The sequence below is a fragment of the Petromyzon marinus genome, chromosome 82 (assembly GCF_048934315.1).
Source record: "Petromyzon marinus isolate PM22_M1 ecotype Great Lakes invasive population chromosome 82, UKy_Petmar_22M1.pri1.0, whole genome shotgun sequence".
In the NCBI taxonomy this organism is placed as follows: Eukaryota; Metazoa; Chordata; class Hyperoartia; order Petromyzontiformes; family Petromyzontidae; genus Petromyzon; species Petromyzon marinus.
The window spans coordinates 6,627,810-6,643,104 of NC_133747.1; the positions used below are offsets into that span (position 1 = coordinate 6,627,810).

The window sequence follows — 15,295 nt, forward strand, 5'->3', positions numbered from 1 at the left end:
TCTACTACTGTGGCGTTCTGTAATCTCTCTATTACTGTGGTGTTCTGTAATATCTCTACTACTGTGGTGTTCTGTAATCTCTCTATCACTGTGGTGTTCTGTAATCTCTCTGTGGTGTTCTGTAATATCTCTACTACTGTGGTGTTCTGTAATATATCTACTGCTGTGGTGTTCTATGATATCTCTACTACTGTGGTGTTCTGTAATCTCTCTGTGGTGTTCTGTAATCTCTCTATCACTGTGGTGTTCTGTAGTCTCTCTACTACTGTGGTGTTCTGTAATCTCTCTAATACTGTGGTGTTCTGTAATCTCTCTACTACTGTGGTGTTCTGTAATCTCTCTACTACTGTGGTGTTCTGTAATCTCTCTGTGGTGTTCTGTAATCTCTCTACTACTGTGGTGTTCTGTAATCTCTCTGTGGTGTTCTGTAATCTCTCTACTACTGTGGTGTTCTGTAGTCTCTCTACTACTGTGGTGTTCTGTAATCTATCACTGTGGTGTTCTGTAATCTCTCTACTACTGTGGTGGTCTGTAATCTCTCTGTGGTGTTCTGTAATCTCTCTACTACTGTGGTGTTCTGTAATCTCTCTGTGGTGTTCTGTAATCTCTCTACTACTGTGGTGGTCTGTAATCTCTCTGTGGTGTTCTGTAATCTCTCTACTACTGTGGTGTTCTGTAATCTCTCTGTGGTGTTCTGTAATCTCTCTACTACTGTGGTGTTCTGTAATCTCTCTGTGGTGTTCTGTAGTCTCTCTGTGGTGTTCTGTAATCTCTCTACTACTGTGGTGTTCTGTAATCTATCACTGTGGTGTTCTGTAATCTCTCTACTACTGTGGTGGTCTGTAATCTCTCTGTGGTGTTCTGTAATCTCTCTACTACTGTGGTGTTCTGTAATCTCTCTGTGGTGTTCTGTAATCTCTCTACTACTGTGGTGGTCTGTAATCTCTCTGTGGTGTTCTGTAATCTCTCTACTACTGTGGTGTTCTGTAATCTCTCTGTGGTGTTCTGTAATCTCTCTTCTACTGTGGTGTTCTGTAATCTCTCTGTGGTGTTCTGTAATCTCTCTACTACTGTGGTGTTCTGTAATCTCTCTGTGGTGTTCTGTAATCTCTCTGTGGTGTTCTGTAATCTCTCTGTGGTGTTCTGTAATCTCTCTATCACCGTGGTGTTCTGTAATCTCTCTGTGGTGTTCTGTAATCTCTCTACTATTGTGGTGTTCTGTAGTCTCTCTACTACTGTGGCGTTCTGTAATCTCTCTATTACTGTGGTGTTCTGTAATATCTCTACTACTGTGGTGTTCTGTAATCTCTCTATCACTGTGGTGTTCTGTAATCTCTCTGTGGTGTTCTGTAATATCTCTACTACTGTGGTGTTCTGTAATATATCTACTACTGTGGTGTTCTATGATATCTCTACTACTGTGGTGTTCTGTAATCTCTCTGTGGTGTTCTGTAATCTCTCTATCACTGTGGTGTTCTGTAGTCTCTCTACTACTGTGGTGTTCTGTAATCTCTCTAATACTGTGGTGTTCTGTAATCTCTCTACTACTGTGGTGTTCTGTAATCTCTCTACTACTGTGGTGTTCTGTAATCTCTCTGTGGTGTTCTGTAATCTCTCTACTACTGTGGTGTTCTGTAATCTCTCTGTGGTGTTCTGTAATCTCTCTACTACTGTGGTGGTCTGTAATCTCTCTGTGGTGTTCTGTAATCTCTCTACTACTGTGGTGTTCTGTAATCTCTCTGTGGTGTTCTGTAATCTCTCTACTACTGTGGTGGTCTGTAATCTCTCTGTGGTGTTCTGTAATCTCTCTACTACTGTGGTGTTCTGTAATCTCTCTGTGGTGTTCTGTAATCTCTCTACTACTGTGGTGTTCTGTAATCTCTCTGTGGTGTTCTGTAATCTCTCTACTACTGTGGTGTTCTGTAATCTCTCTACTACTGTGGTGTTCTGTAGTCTCTCTATCACCGTGGTGTTCTGTAATCTATCACTGTGGTGTTCTGTAATCTCTCTACTACTGTGGTGTTCTGTAATCTCTCTGTGGTGTTCTGTAATCTCTCTACTACTTTGGTGTTCTGTAATCTCTCTAATACTGTGGTGTTCTGTAATCTCTCTGTGGTGTTCTGTAATCTATCTATCACTGTGGTGTTCTGTAGTCTCTCTATCACCGTGGTGTTCTGTAATCTCTCTACTACTGTGGTGTTCTGTAATCTCTCTACTACTGTGGTGTTCTGTAATCTCTCTGTGGTGTTCTGTAATCTCTCTACTACTGTGGTGTTCTGTAATCTCTCTGTGGTGTTCTGTAATATCTCTACTACTGTGGTGTTCTGTAGTCTCTCTATCACCGTGGTGTTCTGTAATCTCTCTACTACTGTGGTGTTCTGTAATCTCTCTATCACTGTGGTGTTCCGTAATCTCTCTACTACACTACACTACGCTATACACTACGCTATGCACTACACTATACACTACACTATACACTACTACACTATACACTACACTATACACTACACTACTATACACTACACTATACACTACACTACTACAATACGCTATACACTACACTATACACTACGCTATACACTACACTATACACTACACTATACACTACTACACTATACACTACACTACTACACTACTACACTATACACTACACTACTATACACTACACTATACACTACACAATACACTACACTATACACTACACTACCATGCACTACGCTATACATTACGCTGTACACTACACTATACACTACACTACTATACACTACACTATACACTACACTATACACTACACTATTATACACTACACTGCAATACACTACACTATACACTACACTATACACTACACTATACACTACTACACTATACACTACACTATACACTACTATACACCACACTATACACTACTACACTATACACTACACTATATACTACACTATACACTACTATACACTACACTATACACTACTATACACTACACTATACACTATTACACTACACTATACACTACACTACTATACACTACACTACCATACACTATACACTACACTATACACTACACTATCAGTGCCCTACTTTATTTCAGACAAATGCAGACCTCGTTGGTCACCCCGAGCCCCTTAAACATCTCAACGCTCATCCTACAAAGCCCCATCACAAGGGAGAAACACAAACAGGGAGACAATTTTTACGTTTTTTTTATTTGCCCGCATTGAAACGGCTGTACGCCGTGTGGACCTGGAAACTCAATTTCCCAGTGCAAGAATACGGGAAAAAGTATGGGTTGACAGTGATGACCCACCGACCCACTCACTCACCCACTCACTCACCCACTCACTCACACACCCACTCACCTACTCACTCACCCACTCACTCACTTACTCACCCACCCACTCACTCATCCATCCACTCACCCACTCACTCACTTACTCACCCACCCACTCACCCACCCACCCACTCACTCACCCAACCACTCACTCACCCACCCACTCACCTATTCACTCACTCACTCATTCACTCACCCACCCATTCACTCACCCACCCACCCACTCACTCACCCAACCACTCACTCACCCACCCACTCACCTATTCACTCACTCACTCATTCACTCACCCACCCATTCACTCACCCACCCACCCACTCACTCACCCAACCACTCACTCACCCACCCACTCACTCACCCACTCACTCACTCACCCACCCACCCACCCACACTCACCCACCCACCCACTCACCTATTCACTCACCCACCCATTCACTCACCCACCCACTCACTCACCCACACCCTCAACCACCCACTCACTCACTCACCCACTCACCCACCCACTCACCCACTCACCCACCCATTCACCCACTCACCCACCCACCCACTCACCCACCCACACACTCACTCACCCACCCACTCACCCACACACCCACCCACTCACCCACCCACTAACTCACCCACTCACCCACCCACACACTCACCCACACACTCATCCACCCACTCACCCACCCATTCACCCACTCACCCACCCACTCACTCACTCGCCCACCTACCCAGAACACCTGCTGGATCTCCTCTCTGTTTCAAAGAACAAATTTGACCTCAGGTCTTCGCTCATTTACCAGCTTCACATTCCCTATTGCCGTACAAAAACTGGAGGAAGGGCCTTTGCTATTGATGCCCCCAGGGTCTGGAATGCTATTGCCAATAAACTGCAACTTGAATCACTACAAATGAGATCTTCACTCAAAACTGCTCTAGAGGAGTTGTACAACCCTAGCTGCCACTGCTAATCAGTGGCCTAAAATATGGCTCTAGATTTTGGTGTTATAATTTATTTATGTAGTTTATTGTTAAAAATTCGGTCACAGCCATGAGGCTTTTATTTTGGTGATTTCGAAAACGTTTTTTGTTTTGGCCATGTTTTTGTTTATTGTAGTACGGAGTTAGACTGATGGCCTTAATCTTAGTTGTCTTGTGGTTGTTGTTGTTATTTGGCTTGCATCCCACTGGGATTATTGCACACAGCGTTGGTGTACGGTGCTATTTCAGGAATATTTTGATTTTTTTCCTGGATTTTCTGTTTCCACGGTCACACAAAGTCACTTTAAGATGTTTTCTTGTTCATGTTTTTTGTTTGTTGCGGTTGCACCCGATTCAAGAGCCGAATGGCTCACAGGACTATACCAAATAAATTAACTATGAACTAACTCGGCTAGTCGAGTGCGGAGCGCAGCGCTCACACGTCACTGCCGCTCCCCTTCTGTCAACAAACTTGAACTCTGACCCCGCTCTCTGACGTCACCGCTTATCGTGACCTCATCGGCGTCAAACGCAAGCGGGAGGTGTGCCTCGCTAGTGACGTCATGTCACAACGTTATTCACCCCACCCCCGACCACCGCGCTCATGACCGTGACGTCACCTCCGCTTGGCCGCTGCCGATACGTTCCAGTGCCAATTCTTATTTGGGCAAAGCTACGCCCGGTGACTGGCGTCTCATTAACATAATGTCTTCGTGAAAGCCGTCGCGAGTTTTTTGTGACAGGTTCGGCACCCACGCCCCTTCCCTCCACGAATGGGCCAGGTTCATTAACATAATTTATTTAAATCACGGAGCCAATCGTTGAGTGTTAGAGTACCCACAAGTGACGTCATGTCACCTCCTGCTGCCACGTGACGTCGCGACGTAACAGAAAGTTGCCGCTCAGACCGTGCACTGAAATCCGAGGTAAGAAATTCTCATCGCGGTTGTGGTTGTAGTTGTGGTGGTTGTGGTTGTTGTGGTTGTGCTGGTGTTGGTGGTTGTTGTTGTTTACCGAGGTAGAGCCTCGCTCTCTCTCGTAGGGATGTAAATTGAGTAGCAGCGTGCATGGAAGCGATGTCCAGGTTGGAAGTTTACAACGTGGGGCCTATCCACGCGGGGCCTTGCCTCCTGCCCTCGCCTGATCGCGTTTGCTTCAATTATCTCGCTTAAGTTTAATTTGTCTTCACACGGCTCGCCACTTTGTAACTTTGTTTTACTTAAAATATTCACACAGTTTTTTTTATTTTTTACCAGGCCCAGCCCGTTTAAGCTGCTATAACGCTCTTGTTTTCAGAAGCGACCTGCACACAACACAAGGTGAGGCTTAAATATGATCATTGGTTAAATTTCGATTTAAAGCTTTCGTGACTGCAAGGATTCATCTTCTTTGGTTCTTTCGGTAAAGTCACGTAGAATGAGAATAAAATAAATTGATAAAATAAAATAACACAATAATATTCTCACGACGTTTCGGCCACAACACAAGCGGCCTTCATCAGGTGAAGGGACGAGACTGTCTGGTAGGACAGCGCTGGAGTGAAAAAAGCCACGTTCAGATCACGACCTTTAAGCTGTGTCAGAAGAAACAAAGCGCCTTGACAAAGGAATTAGCATGTAATTTTCATTGAAATGGCCGAGTTATTAGCTTGTGACTGGTCACAGAAATGGCTATGTTAAAGTTAAAGCATACACATCCGCAGAGGCACCCCTTGACAAAGGAATTAGCATAGAATTTAGCATTGGTATGGTTTACAACATGGAGTATAATAGCGCCTCGCAGCTGTCTCTCTCCCCCTCCTCTGTTCCGACCTTGTATGAACTCGTCCGTCTGAACGGGGCCCGTAGCTATCCGTGTTGCTAAAGTTGAGGGTAAGAATCCACCCATTTTTTCGCTATATAGCATTGTGATATATAACGACTTATTGTTGGTAGCTTAGCTGATTGGAGAATATAGAGTTTATTGATAACATTAAGGTAATTTATATTTTAGTTTTTTTATTGGTTCACTATATAGTATTCATTATACATTGTATTGTATACCCAGTTACTGTGAATAGCTCAGATGTGTAGGCCTTGACTTCAACATAGCCATTTCTGTGACCAGTCACTAGCTAATCACTCAGTTATTTCAATGCTAAATTCGCCTAGTTATTTCAATGCTAAATTCTCCTGTTTGATTTGTACTAGGTGCCTCGGTGAATGTGCATGCTCTGACTTTAACATAGCTATTTCTGTGACCAGTTACAAGCTAATCACTCAACTATTTCAATGCTAAATTCTATGCTAATTCCTTTGTCAAGGGGTGCCTCTGCGGATGTGTATGCTTTAACTTAGCTATTTCAATGCTAAATTCTATGCTAATTCCTTTGTCAAGGGGTGCCTCTGTGGATGTGTATACTTTAACTTTAACATAGCCATTTCTGTGACCAGTCACAAGCTAATAACTCGGCCATTTCAATGCTAAATTATATGCTAATTCCTTTGTCAAGGCACTTTGTTTCTTCTGACACAGCTTAAAGGTCGTGATCTGAACGTGGCTTTTTTCACTCAAGCGCTGTCCTACCAGACAGTCTCGTCCCTTCACCTGATGAAGGCCGCTTGTGTTGTGGCCGAAACGTCGTGAGAATATTATTGTGTTATTTTATTTCATCAATTTATTATTTTATTCTCATTCTACTTGACTTTACCGAAAGAACCAAAGAAGATGATAATTGGTTATTTACCCTTTTATCTGGCAACAAAACTGACACCTTTTTTACAAGGAGTCATGTTTACATTGACCACAATACCTGCGATCGGAACGCAGAGATAAAAGGGTAAAACACCAATTATATTTTGTTACTGGCAAATGAGGTTTCCAATGGTGTAAATGCTAACCCCGACCTCTCATACTCTGATGGTGCATTGTCTTTGAGTTGTGCGCCTTTTGGCGTCTTCTGGTCCAACACCATGTGAGACGAGGCTCTAAAGAAAGCTGTCTCGGGTGTGGACCAATCAATTTCAAGGACAGTGCATACATTATCAGAGTTTTTTGTTTGCGTTCCGACCGCAGGTATTGTGGTTAAGGTAAACATAACTCCTTGTAAAAAAGGTGTCAGTTTTGTTGCCAGATAAAAGGGTAAAAAAACAATTATGAACGTGAGGCTTGTCAACAGCGTGGCGGTGTTCACTCTGGACGCGTGGCGGTGTTCACTCTGGACGCGTGGCGGTGTTCACTCTGGACGCGTGGCGGTGTTCACTCTAGACGCCTGGTGGTGTTCACTCTGGACGCGTGGCGGTGTTCACTCTGGACGCGTGGTGGTGTTCACTAGACGCCTGGCGGTGTTCACTCTGGACGCGTGGCGGTGTTCACTCTAGACGCGTGGCGGTGTTCACTCTAGACGCGTGGTGGTGTTCACTCTAGACGCGTGGTGGTTTTCACTCTAGACGCCTGGTGGTGTTCACTCTAGACGCGTGGTGGTGTTCACTCTAGACGCCTGGTGGTGTTCACTCTAGACGCCTGGTGGTGTTCACTCTAGACGCCTGGTGGTGTTCACTCTAGACGCCTGGTGGTGTTCACTCTAGACGCCTGGTGGTGTTCACTCTAGACGCGTGGTGGTGTTCACTCTCTACATGTGGAGGGGAAACCGGGGGATCCTGAGGAAAATCCACGCGACCACGGGAAGAGAGAGAGAGAGAGACACGCAGCCTCGGCTGTGTTGATTGATCCTCAATTAATTACTTGGTGGAGTGCGGAAGCATTAATACTGAGTGGATGAAGGTGGCCAGGCATGGGTCTGGACACACCACCACGTGTTTACCATGCCAGTGTGTGACAGTGTAAAATTTGTGTTTGCAGTAAAGTCTATTAACTCTGAACACGGAGGTTATATCGAAACAGTAGTTTCATTTTTGTTTTCCTCTGGAACGCTTTGTAAGCATGGAAACAGTCAGGAAGTTATCACAGCACACTTGCAGCTAAAGTCAGATCTGTTCATCCCAGCATTCAAGGACATCTGTGCCTGGCTTCACACCTCTAAGTTGCTATTGAACATTAATTTCTGCATAACACAAATAGTATTATTTTCAACACCCTTTGCTATGTCAGCTGAATTTAGCTTTCATAGATATTCCTTTTGTAGCCAGACAGCCGAAATTGTGTGCTCGGAGTTTTGGGTTAACATTCATTTTGAAGATACGAGGGCTTCCAGGCACGTTTGTGACCATTCGCCCTCTCATTGTGTGCCATAACAGCCCGTGTGATGAATTTGGGAAACTTTTTCACTCTATTATGAATATATTAATAAGTATAGACGTGTAAGTCACGTGTTACTGTATATATGCATTCCTCTGTGCATCGATACTGACGTGTAGATGGTGTGGATGTTCTTTTTTTCTGTCTGTAGCTGTCACTTCCTCTGTAGAATTGGTCTGATGGAGCTAAGGCACTCGGCGCGGCTCGGTACAAAAAGGCAACAATGCGACCGGCGTGCATACAGCACTGATCGTCCTGTACATTTGACACAGCACCAGAGAACTCGCACGGGAGAGAAACCCTTCAAGTGCAGCGTGTGTGGGAAGGCGTTTGCACGTTCATCTGCTCTTGTAATACACCAGAGAACACACACGGGAGAGAAACCCTTCAAGTGCAGTGTGTGTGGGAAGGCGTTTACAAATTCATCTGATCTTATAATACACCAAAGAAGACACACGGGAGAGAAACCCTTCAAGTGCAGTGTGTGTGGGAAGGCGTTTGTACGTTCATCTGCTCTTGTATTACACCAGAGAACACACACGGGAGAGAAACCCTTCAAGTGCAGTGTGTGTGGGAATGCATTTGCATATTCATCTGCTCTTATAACGCACCAGAGAACACACACGGGAGATAAACCCTTCAAGTGCAGTGTGTGTGGGAAGGCGTTTGCACAGTCATCTTCTCTTGTAACACACCAGAAAACACACACGGGAGAGAAACCCTTCAAGTGCAGTGTGTGTGGGAATGCGTTTGCACATTCATCTGCTCTTATAATACACCAGAGAACACACACGGGAGAGAAACCATTCAAGTGCAGTGTGTGTGGGAATGCGTTTGCATTTTCATCTGCTCTTATAATACACCAGAGAAGACACACGGGAGAGAAACCCTTCAAGTGCAGTGTGTGTGGGAGGGCGTTTGCACGGTCTGCGCATCTTGTAGAACACCAGAGAACACACACGGGAGAGAAACCCTGCAAGTGCAGTGTGTGCGGGAAGGTGTTTAAACGGTCAACGCATCTTCAAAGACACCAGAGAACACACAAGCATCAAAAGATCCACAAAGAGCGGAATCTGAAATCTACTTGTAAAAGTCAAAGTGCAGTAATGAGCCCATCCCTCATGAAACAAGAACCTGAAGAAAATCCCAGCTTGGACACTCTTAAAGGTATCAAGGTGAAATATGAAGAGGCGAAGGTGAAATGTGAAGAAGTGATGGTGAAGAGCGAAGAAGTGAGGGTAAAATGTGAAGAAGATTCAACTCCAAAATCGGACCTTCGCATCGATTCATCTGCTCTTGTAACACACCAGAAAACACACACAGGGGAGAAACCCTTCAAGTGCAGTGTGTGCGGGAATGCGTTTGCACGGTCAACGCTTCTTCAAAGACACCAGAGAACACACAAGCATCAGGAGATCCACAAAGAGCGGAATCTGAAATCTACTTGTGAAAGTCAAAGTGCCGCAATGAGCCCATCCCTCATGAAACAAGAACCGGAAGAAAATCCCAGCCTGGACACTTTTAAAGGTATCAAGGTGAAATATGAAGAGGTGAAGGTGAAATGTGAAGAAGTGATGGTGAAGAGCGAAGAAGTGAGGGTAAAATGTGAAGAAGATTCAACTCCAAAATCGGACCTTCGCATCGATTCATCTGCTCTTGTAACACACCAGAAAACACACACAGGGGAGAAACCCTTCAAGTGCAGTGTGTGCGGGAATGTGTTTGCACGGTCAACGCTTCTTCAAAGACACCAGAGAACACACAAGCATCAGAAGATCCACAAAGAGCGGAATCTGAAATCAGCTTGTGAAAGTCAAAGTGCCGCAATGAGCCCATCCCTCATGAAACAAGAACCGGAAGAAAATCCCAGCTTGGACACTTTTAATGGTATCAAGGTGAAATATGAAGAGGTGAAGGTGAAATATGAAGAGGTGAAGGTGAAATATGAAGAGGTGAAGGTGAAATGTGAAGAAGTGATGGTGAAGAACGAAGAAGTGAGGGTAAAATGTGAAGATGAAAATTCAACTCCACAATCGGACTGCATCGATGGAGGCAACGTGAAGCAGGAGGAGAATTCTCACTGTGAGGCAGAGCGAGGCAACTCCCAGCAGTTTGTGGAAGTGGAGGTGTGGGTGGACTTCCTCCGAGACAGTACAAAGTCAAAAGGAGACCCGGTAGATGTGTAAGCCAGAGACGATGTCGCTCCAATAGATGCACCTTTGTCACAGGCCTTTAATTAAAATAACGTGAAGTTGAACACTCAATTCCTAGGTTCAACCTGCAGGGTAAGAGCGGCCAGTCTTTGTGGACCTGTGGGTTGGGTAGATCTCTAACCAGGAGCGAGAGCCAATAAGCTCCCAAGCATTCACTATGTTCTAATAATTAAATTTTTATGGTGCTTGCTTCATCGCCTCGGCAATTAAGAGTTTTGTATCGTATCTCGTCTCAAACACTCAAAGAGCACCCCCTAGTAGCAGCTGCCCCTGTGTGGAACAAGGTGGTGGCTGTTGTATATTTAGGCCTTTTTCCCAAATTGATATGAAGAATAATTCAGCCAAAATATTTCGTTTAATAATCAATCGAGGTGTGGCATGACGCAAAAAAAATTGTAACAACCACCCTCACCCCTCACAGCAGCTGCCTTCCACAAGTCACACCAGGCAAGGAAGTAGCCTTAAAAGGTAATAAAAAAAAAACCCAGGTGCAAAGAGGGGAGGGGGGGTGCTAATGAGATTCTGGAGAAATCTCTACCGGGCTTCAAAGGCCGCCACACAGCACGTACAAGCAATGGGCGCCACAATTCTTTCTGGGCGGCGAGAACCGAACAGACAATTTTTTTGGTTTATTTTAGTTCAGTAAAAATTCGAAACTTGGCTATAAGAATAAGTCGACATTTTGGATTGCACTCAGATTAAGATCCAGGCTACAATCTACATTAGTGGGTTATTATTTCTGGTATATTATTTTAATATTAATGTTATTCACCTTATTTTTATTATTCTCTCTGTGACTTTACCGAAAGAACCAAAGAATGAATTCTGGCAGTCACGAAAGCTTTAAATCGAAATTTACATACCAGTTAATGGCATAATTGCCCAAGTAAGTTTAAGTAAAAACTTGGTTTTTCTCCAACCTCAGGATATCAAAATATAACTCGACAATAAAGCCGAAACAGGTCAATCACACACGATCAAGATAATGCGTTCCAAAGAGAGAGCCTCCCAACCGCCTTTATCTTACAGAAGCACGTGGTAGCAATAAATTACACACAAGGAGGGCACCTTGCCTTGAGATATCGAACACCATGAAGGAATTCCAAACCATGATGGAAGAGAAAATGTAATACCTCAGTCGCGAGGGAAGAGCGGGGCCGGGGGGGGGGGAGAATGCAACCAGGCAAAAGGAACCTCTCCCTCCAGATTAATTATGGAAATCAGAACATACACACATGTACACAGGACAAACAACTGCCCCCATTTTTGGTAAAAGCAACGCTCCACCTCGGCGTCTGCTTAACGCAAAGAGTTGAGCAAGGAGACAATCCACCCACACACACACATTACACACGTCGGACTAATAAGAGTACTCCGAAAGTTAGCCTTGTGTTTCGCCCTTTGAGTTACGCAGATACGGTCGTTTAGGAATATTTTAGTCATTCTTTTTGTTGTTGCATAACTGTACCAATGAGTTCATTGATGAAACTAAAAAAAAATTATTTAAAGGTTTCGTGACTGCAGGGATTCATATTCTTGGTTCTTTCGGTAAAGTCACGTAGAAGGGAAACAATAAAATAATAAAAATATAAAACAATAAAATTCTCACGACGTTTCGACTGCAACACAAGCAATAATCAGGTGTGAAAACCACAGCAAGAAAATTTGAAAAAAGTGAATTTTATTTTACATTTTTATTTTCTTGTTTCCCTTCTACGTGACTTTACCAAAAGAACCAATAATATTTAGAAACATCTATGTTATGAATCTACACATTCACAGGGAGACTATTGTGTTGAAATCTTTCTTTTCATCACAGAATCTTGCCCGCGAATGTATTGAAGCCTTAGCCATTGATAAGCATTTGCTGAAGCAGGCACACTGCCACACAGCATTGTTCCAAGACATTTCGTTAATTGCATAATCTTACCAATGAATTCATTGAGGTCTACTTTTGCTTTCGGGACATGTTTATTTGTTGCTATTTGCATGAATATTGTCACATTAATTTTAAGGACTTTTTCCCATCGCCGTGAATGCTCGCTTTCCTCTGAGGAATTAACCGATTGTTCTGTTACCCAGTTTAACAAACGTAATCATTGACGGTTAAATGTACGGCTCAATGAGGAGAACATCTCCAGGAGTACTGTGTTGACATTACTAGCATAAGAGTTTGCATATTAGAGTGTTATGTTTTTGTTAAGAGATTAAAGTTGCTTAACACAAGTGTCTGAGTGGTGCCTTCCTAAGTTCATGCATAATAATATTAATTATAAGAACTATCCTGCGGTGAGATCTGAATCTTGAGACCTGACATAAACACACTAAGACAAAATCAGTAAAAGTTAAAGCGGGGATCATTGTATTATCCCGATTGATAATACAACCCTAGACAACGAGGCAGAGCCTAATTATAATTACATATATTAGCATAATCACACGCACTTGCATTAATTAATGCAATTACACCTCCCCAAATAGCATAACGTAATTTGAATGCATCATTAGACCTCCTTTGCCAGTTCCATAATGTAATTATAGGGTTTTTCCCCTTTTTTTCTGGCAACAAAACTGAAACCTTTTTACGAGGATTCATGTCTGCATTAACCACACTACCTGCAGTCAAAATGCAAACAAAAAACATACTATGACAATATATGCATTGTCCTTGAAACTGATTGGTCCACACCAAGGGACGGCTTTCTTTTGAGCCTCGACCCAATTGGTGCTCGACCAGATGACGCCAAAAGGCGTACAGCTCAAAGACAATGCACTATCAAAGTAACGAGGGCTCGGGGTGAGCATCTACATAATTAGACTTCCTTTGCCAGTTCCAAAACGTAATATTAGGCTTTTTCTCCTTTTTTTCTGGCAACAAAACTGAAACATTTTTACGAGGATTCATGTCTGCATTGTCCACAATACCTGCAGTCAAAATGAGCTCCCAAGCGAAATGCTGAAGGAGGGTGGCGTTTGTGCACAGACTGCCCTTCATGACATCATAACAACAGTCTGGACCACTGGACAGGTTTCGCAGGACTGGAAGGATGCCCTGTTGGTCCCCCTCTTTAAGAAGGGGGACCGCACAGACTGTAACAACTACAGGGTGTTGGATATCGACCTTTTTCCAAAATTAATATGAATAATAATATTTGCATATATATTATTTTTAATGACCCGAAATAATGAATAAAAACACACAAACCCAAAAACACGCAAACACAGATGGAAATCGTAAAAAGGCCATAAATGCATAGAATAATAAACTCCAGGAGAGGGCAGAGAGGTTATCTGCGAATCACCAGATGGCCAGGGGACGATTTCACAAACAAACCGGTTCATGGACACAGCCTCCAGGGTCACCAAGAGGGGAGGGGAAGTTAACTCAAAGGTAGAGATAGGAAGAGCCTCCCGGCCGCCTTTTTATCTCCCGCAGAGCACGAGAAAGGAATTTCACACCCTAGTGAGGAAAACTGATGTTACGAAGAGGGTCGCCCTCTCCCCCTCCAGGGGTGTGGCAGATGGCACACAAACACACACACGAACGCACACACAGACCACGCCCCCCCCCCCCCTTTCTACTGCGCGGAGAGAATTATTTTTTTAATATAACGGCTTTCAAAAAGTTCAGTCAGGCAGTCCAACAGAAGGAGACAGTCAAGACAGATCAGCGAGTCAAGACAGTCCAGCAGACGAGCAGTCGCATGGAACGGCTGGCTCCGAGCCTCGCTGAGTAGCGAGGATCGCTGAGTCGCGATGTATCAACGAAAGTGAGTCATACAGCAGTGGAGGAAACCTGCTGTCAGCGAACCAGCATGGGCGCGTTCGCGCACTTCAACAAAGAGAGCACGTGCGACTCAACTCACTTAACATAAGAAAAAGCTTGGTCAGCCGCCAACAAAGTATCAGCGAATCAGCGCTGAGAGCGCTCGAGCCTATCCACAGAGAAAGCACGTGCAACATGGCCTCAACCAGCAGCGGAAAAGCATGATCAGCCGCCAACAACTTCAGAAAACCAGCGACCAAGCGCGTGCGATTTGAGTCATACAGCAGTGGAGGAAACCTGCTGTCAGAGAGCCGCCAACAACCTCAACAGAGAGAGCGCGTGCGACTTGGCTCACTCAGCAGAAGAAAACTTGACCTGTCGCCCGCGAGCGCAGCGTCAGATACTACAGCAGCGGAAAGAGCGCGCACCGGCGCAGCTCATCCAGCAGTGGAGAGAAACTGCTGTCAGCGAACCAGCACGGGCGCGTTCGCCCATCTTCAAGGAGAGGGAGCGCGCGCCACCAGCGTGCCATCAGCACCAGCATCAGCACCAGCGGGTGCCAACAGCGTGCCACCAGCGTGCTACAGCGCGCAACTTCGCGACACCAGGGCTGAGAGGGCAGCGGCCCCGCACTCAACACCCATCGTGCGACGACGGCGAGCGTCGTGCTGACTCATCCAGCCAGCGGTGAACAGAAACTGGCAGCCGTTCGTATGCCCCCCCCCTCCCCCACACTCTCCCCCTCACTCCCCCACCGCGCCACAACACACAGGAAACACATTTTGGACACA

At 44.6% G+C, this 15,295-nt stretch overlaps 1 protein-coding gene across 2 annotated transcripts; it reads left to right on the forward strand.

Moving 5' to 3' along the window:
* The first annotated feature begins 5,071 nt into the window (after window positions 1-5,071).
* Window positions 5,072-12,964, forward strand: LOC116958741 (uncharacterized). 2 transcript variants are annotated; one of them, XM_076057406.1, is made up of 3 exons: window positions 5,072-5,215; window positions 5,546-5,608; window positions 8,677-12,964. In XM_076057406.1, exon 3 carries the CDS (start codon window positions 8,705-8,707, stop codon window positions 10,709-10,711), a length of 2,007 nt encoding a protein of 668 aa, XP_075913521.1. In that variant the 5' UTR covers window positions 5,072-5,215; window positions 5,546-5,608; window positions 8,677-8,704; the 3' UTR covers window positions 10,712-12,964. The 2 variants fall into 2 exon arrangements, with proteins under 2 accessions (XP_075913521.1, XP_075913522.1); XM_076057407.1 differs by lacking the exon at window positions 5,546-5,608 and having other exon boundaries at window positions 5,083-5,215.
* Window positions 12,965-15,295: the final 2,331 nt, after the last annotated feature.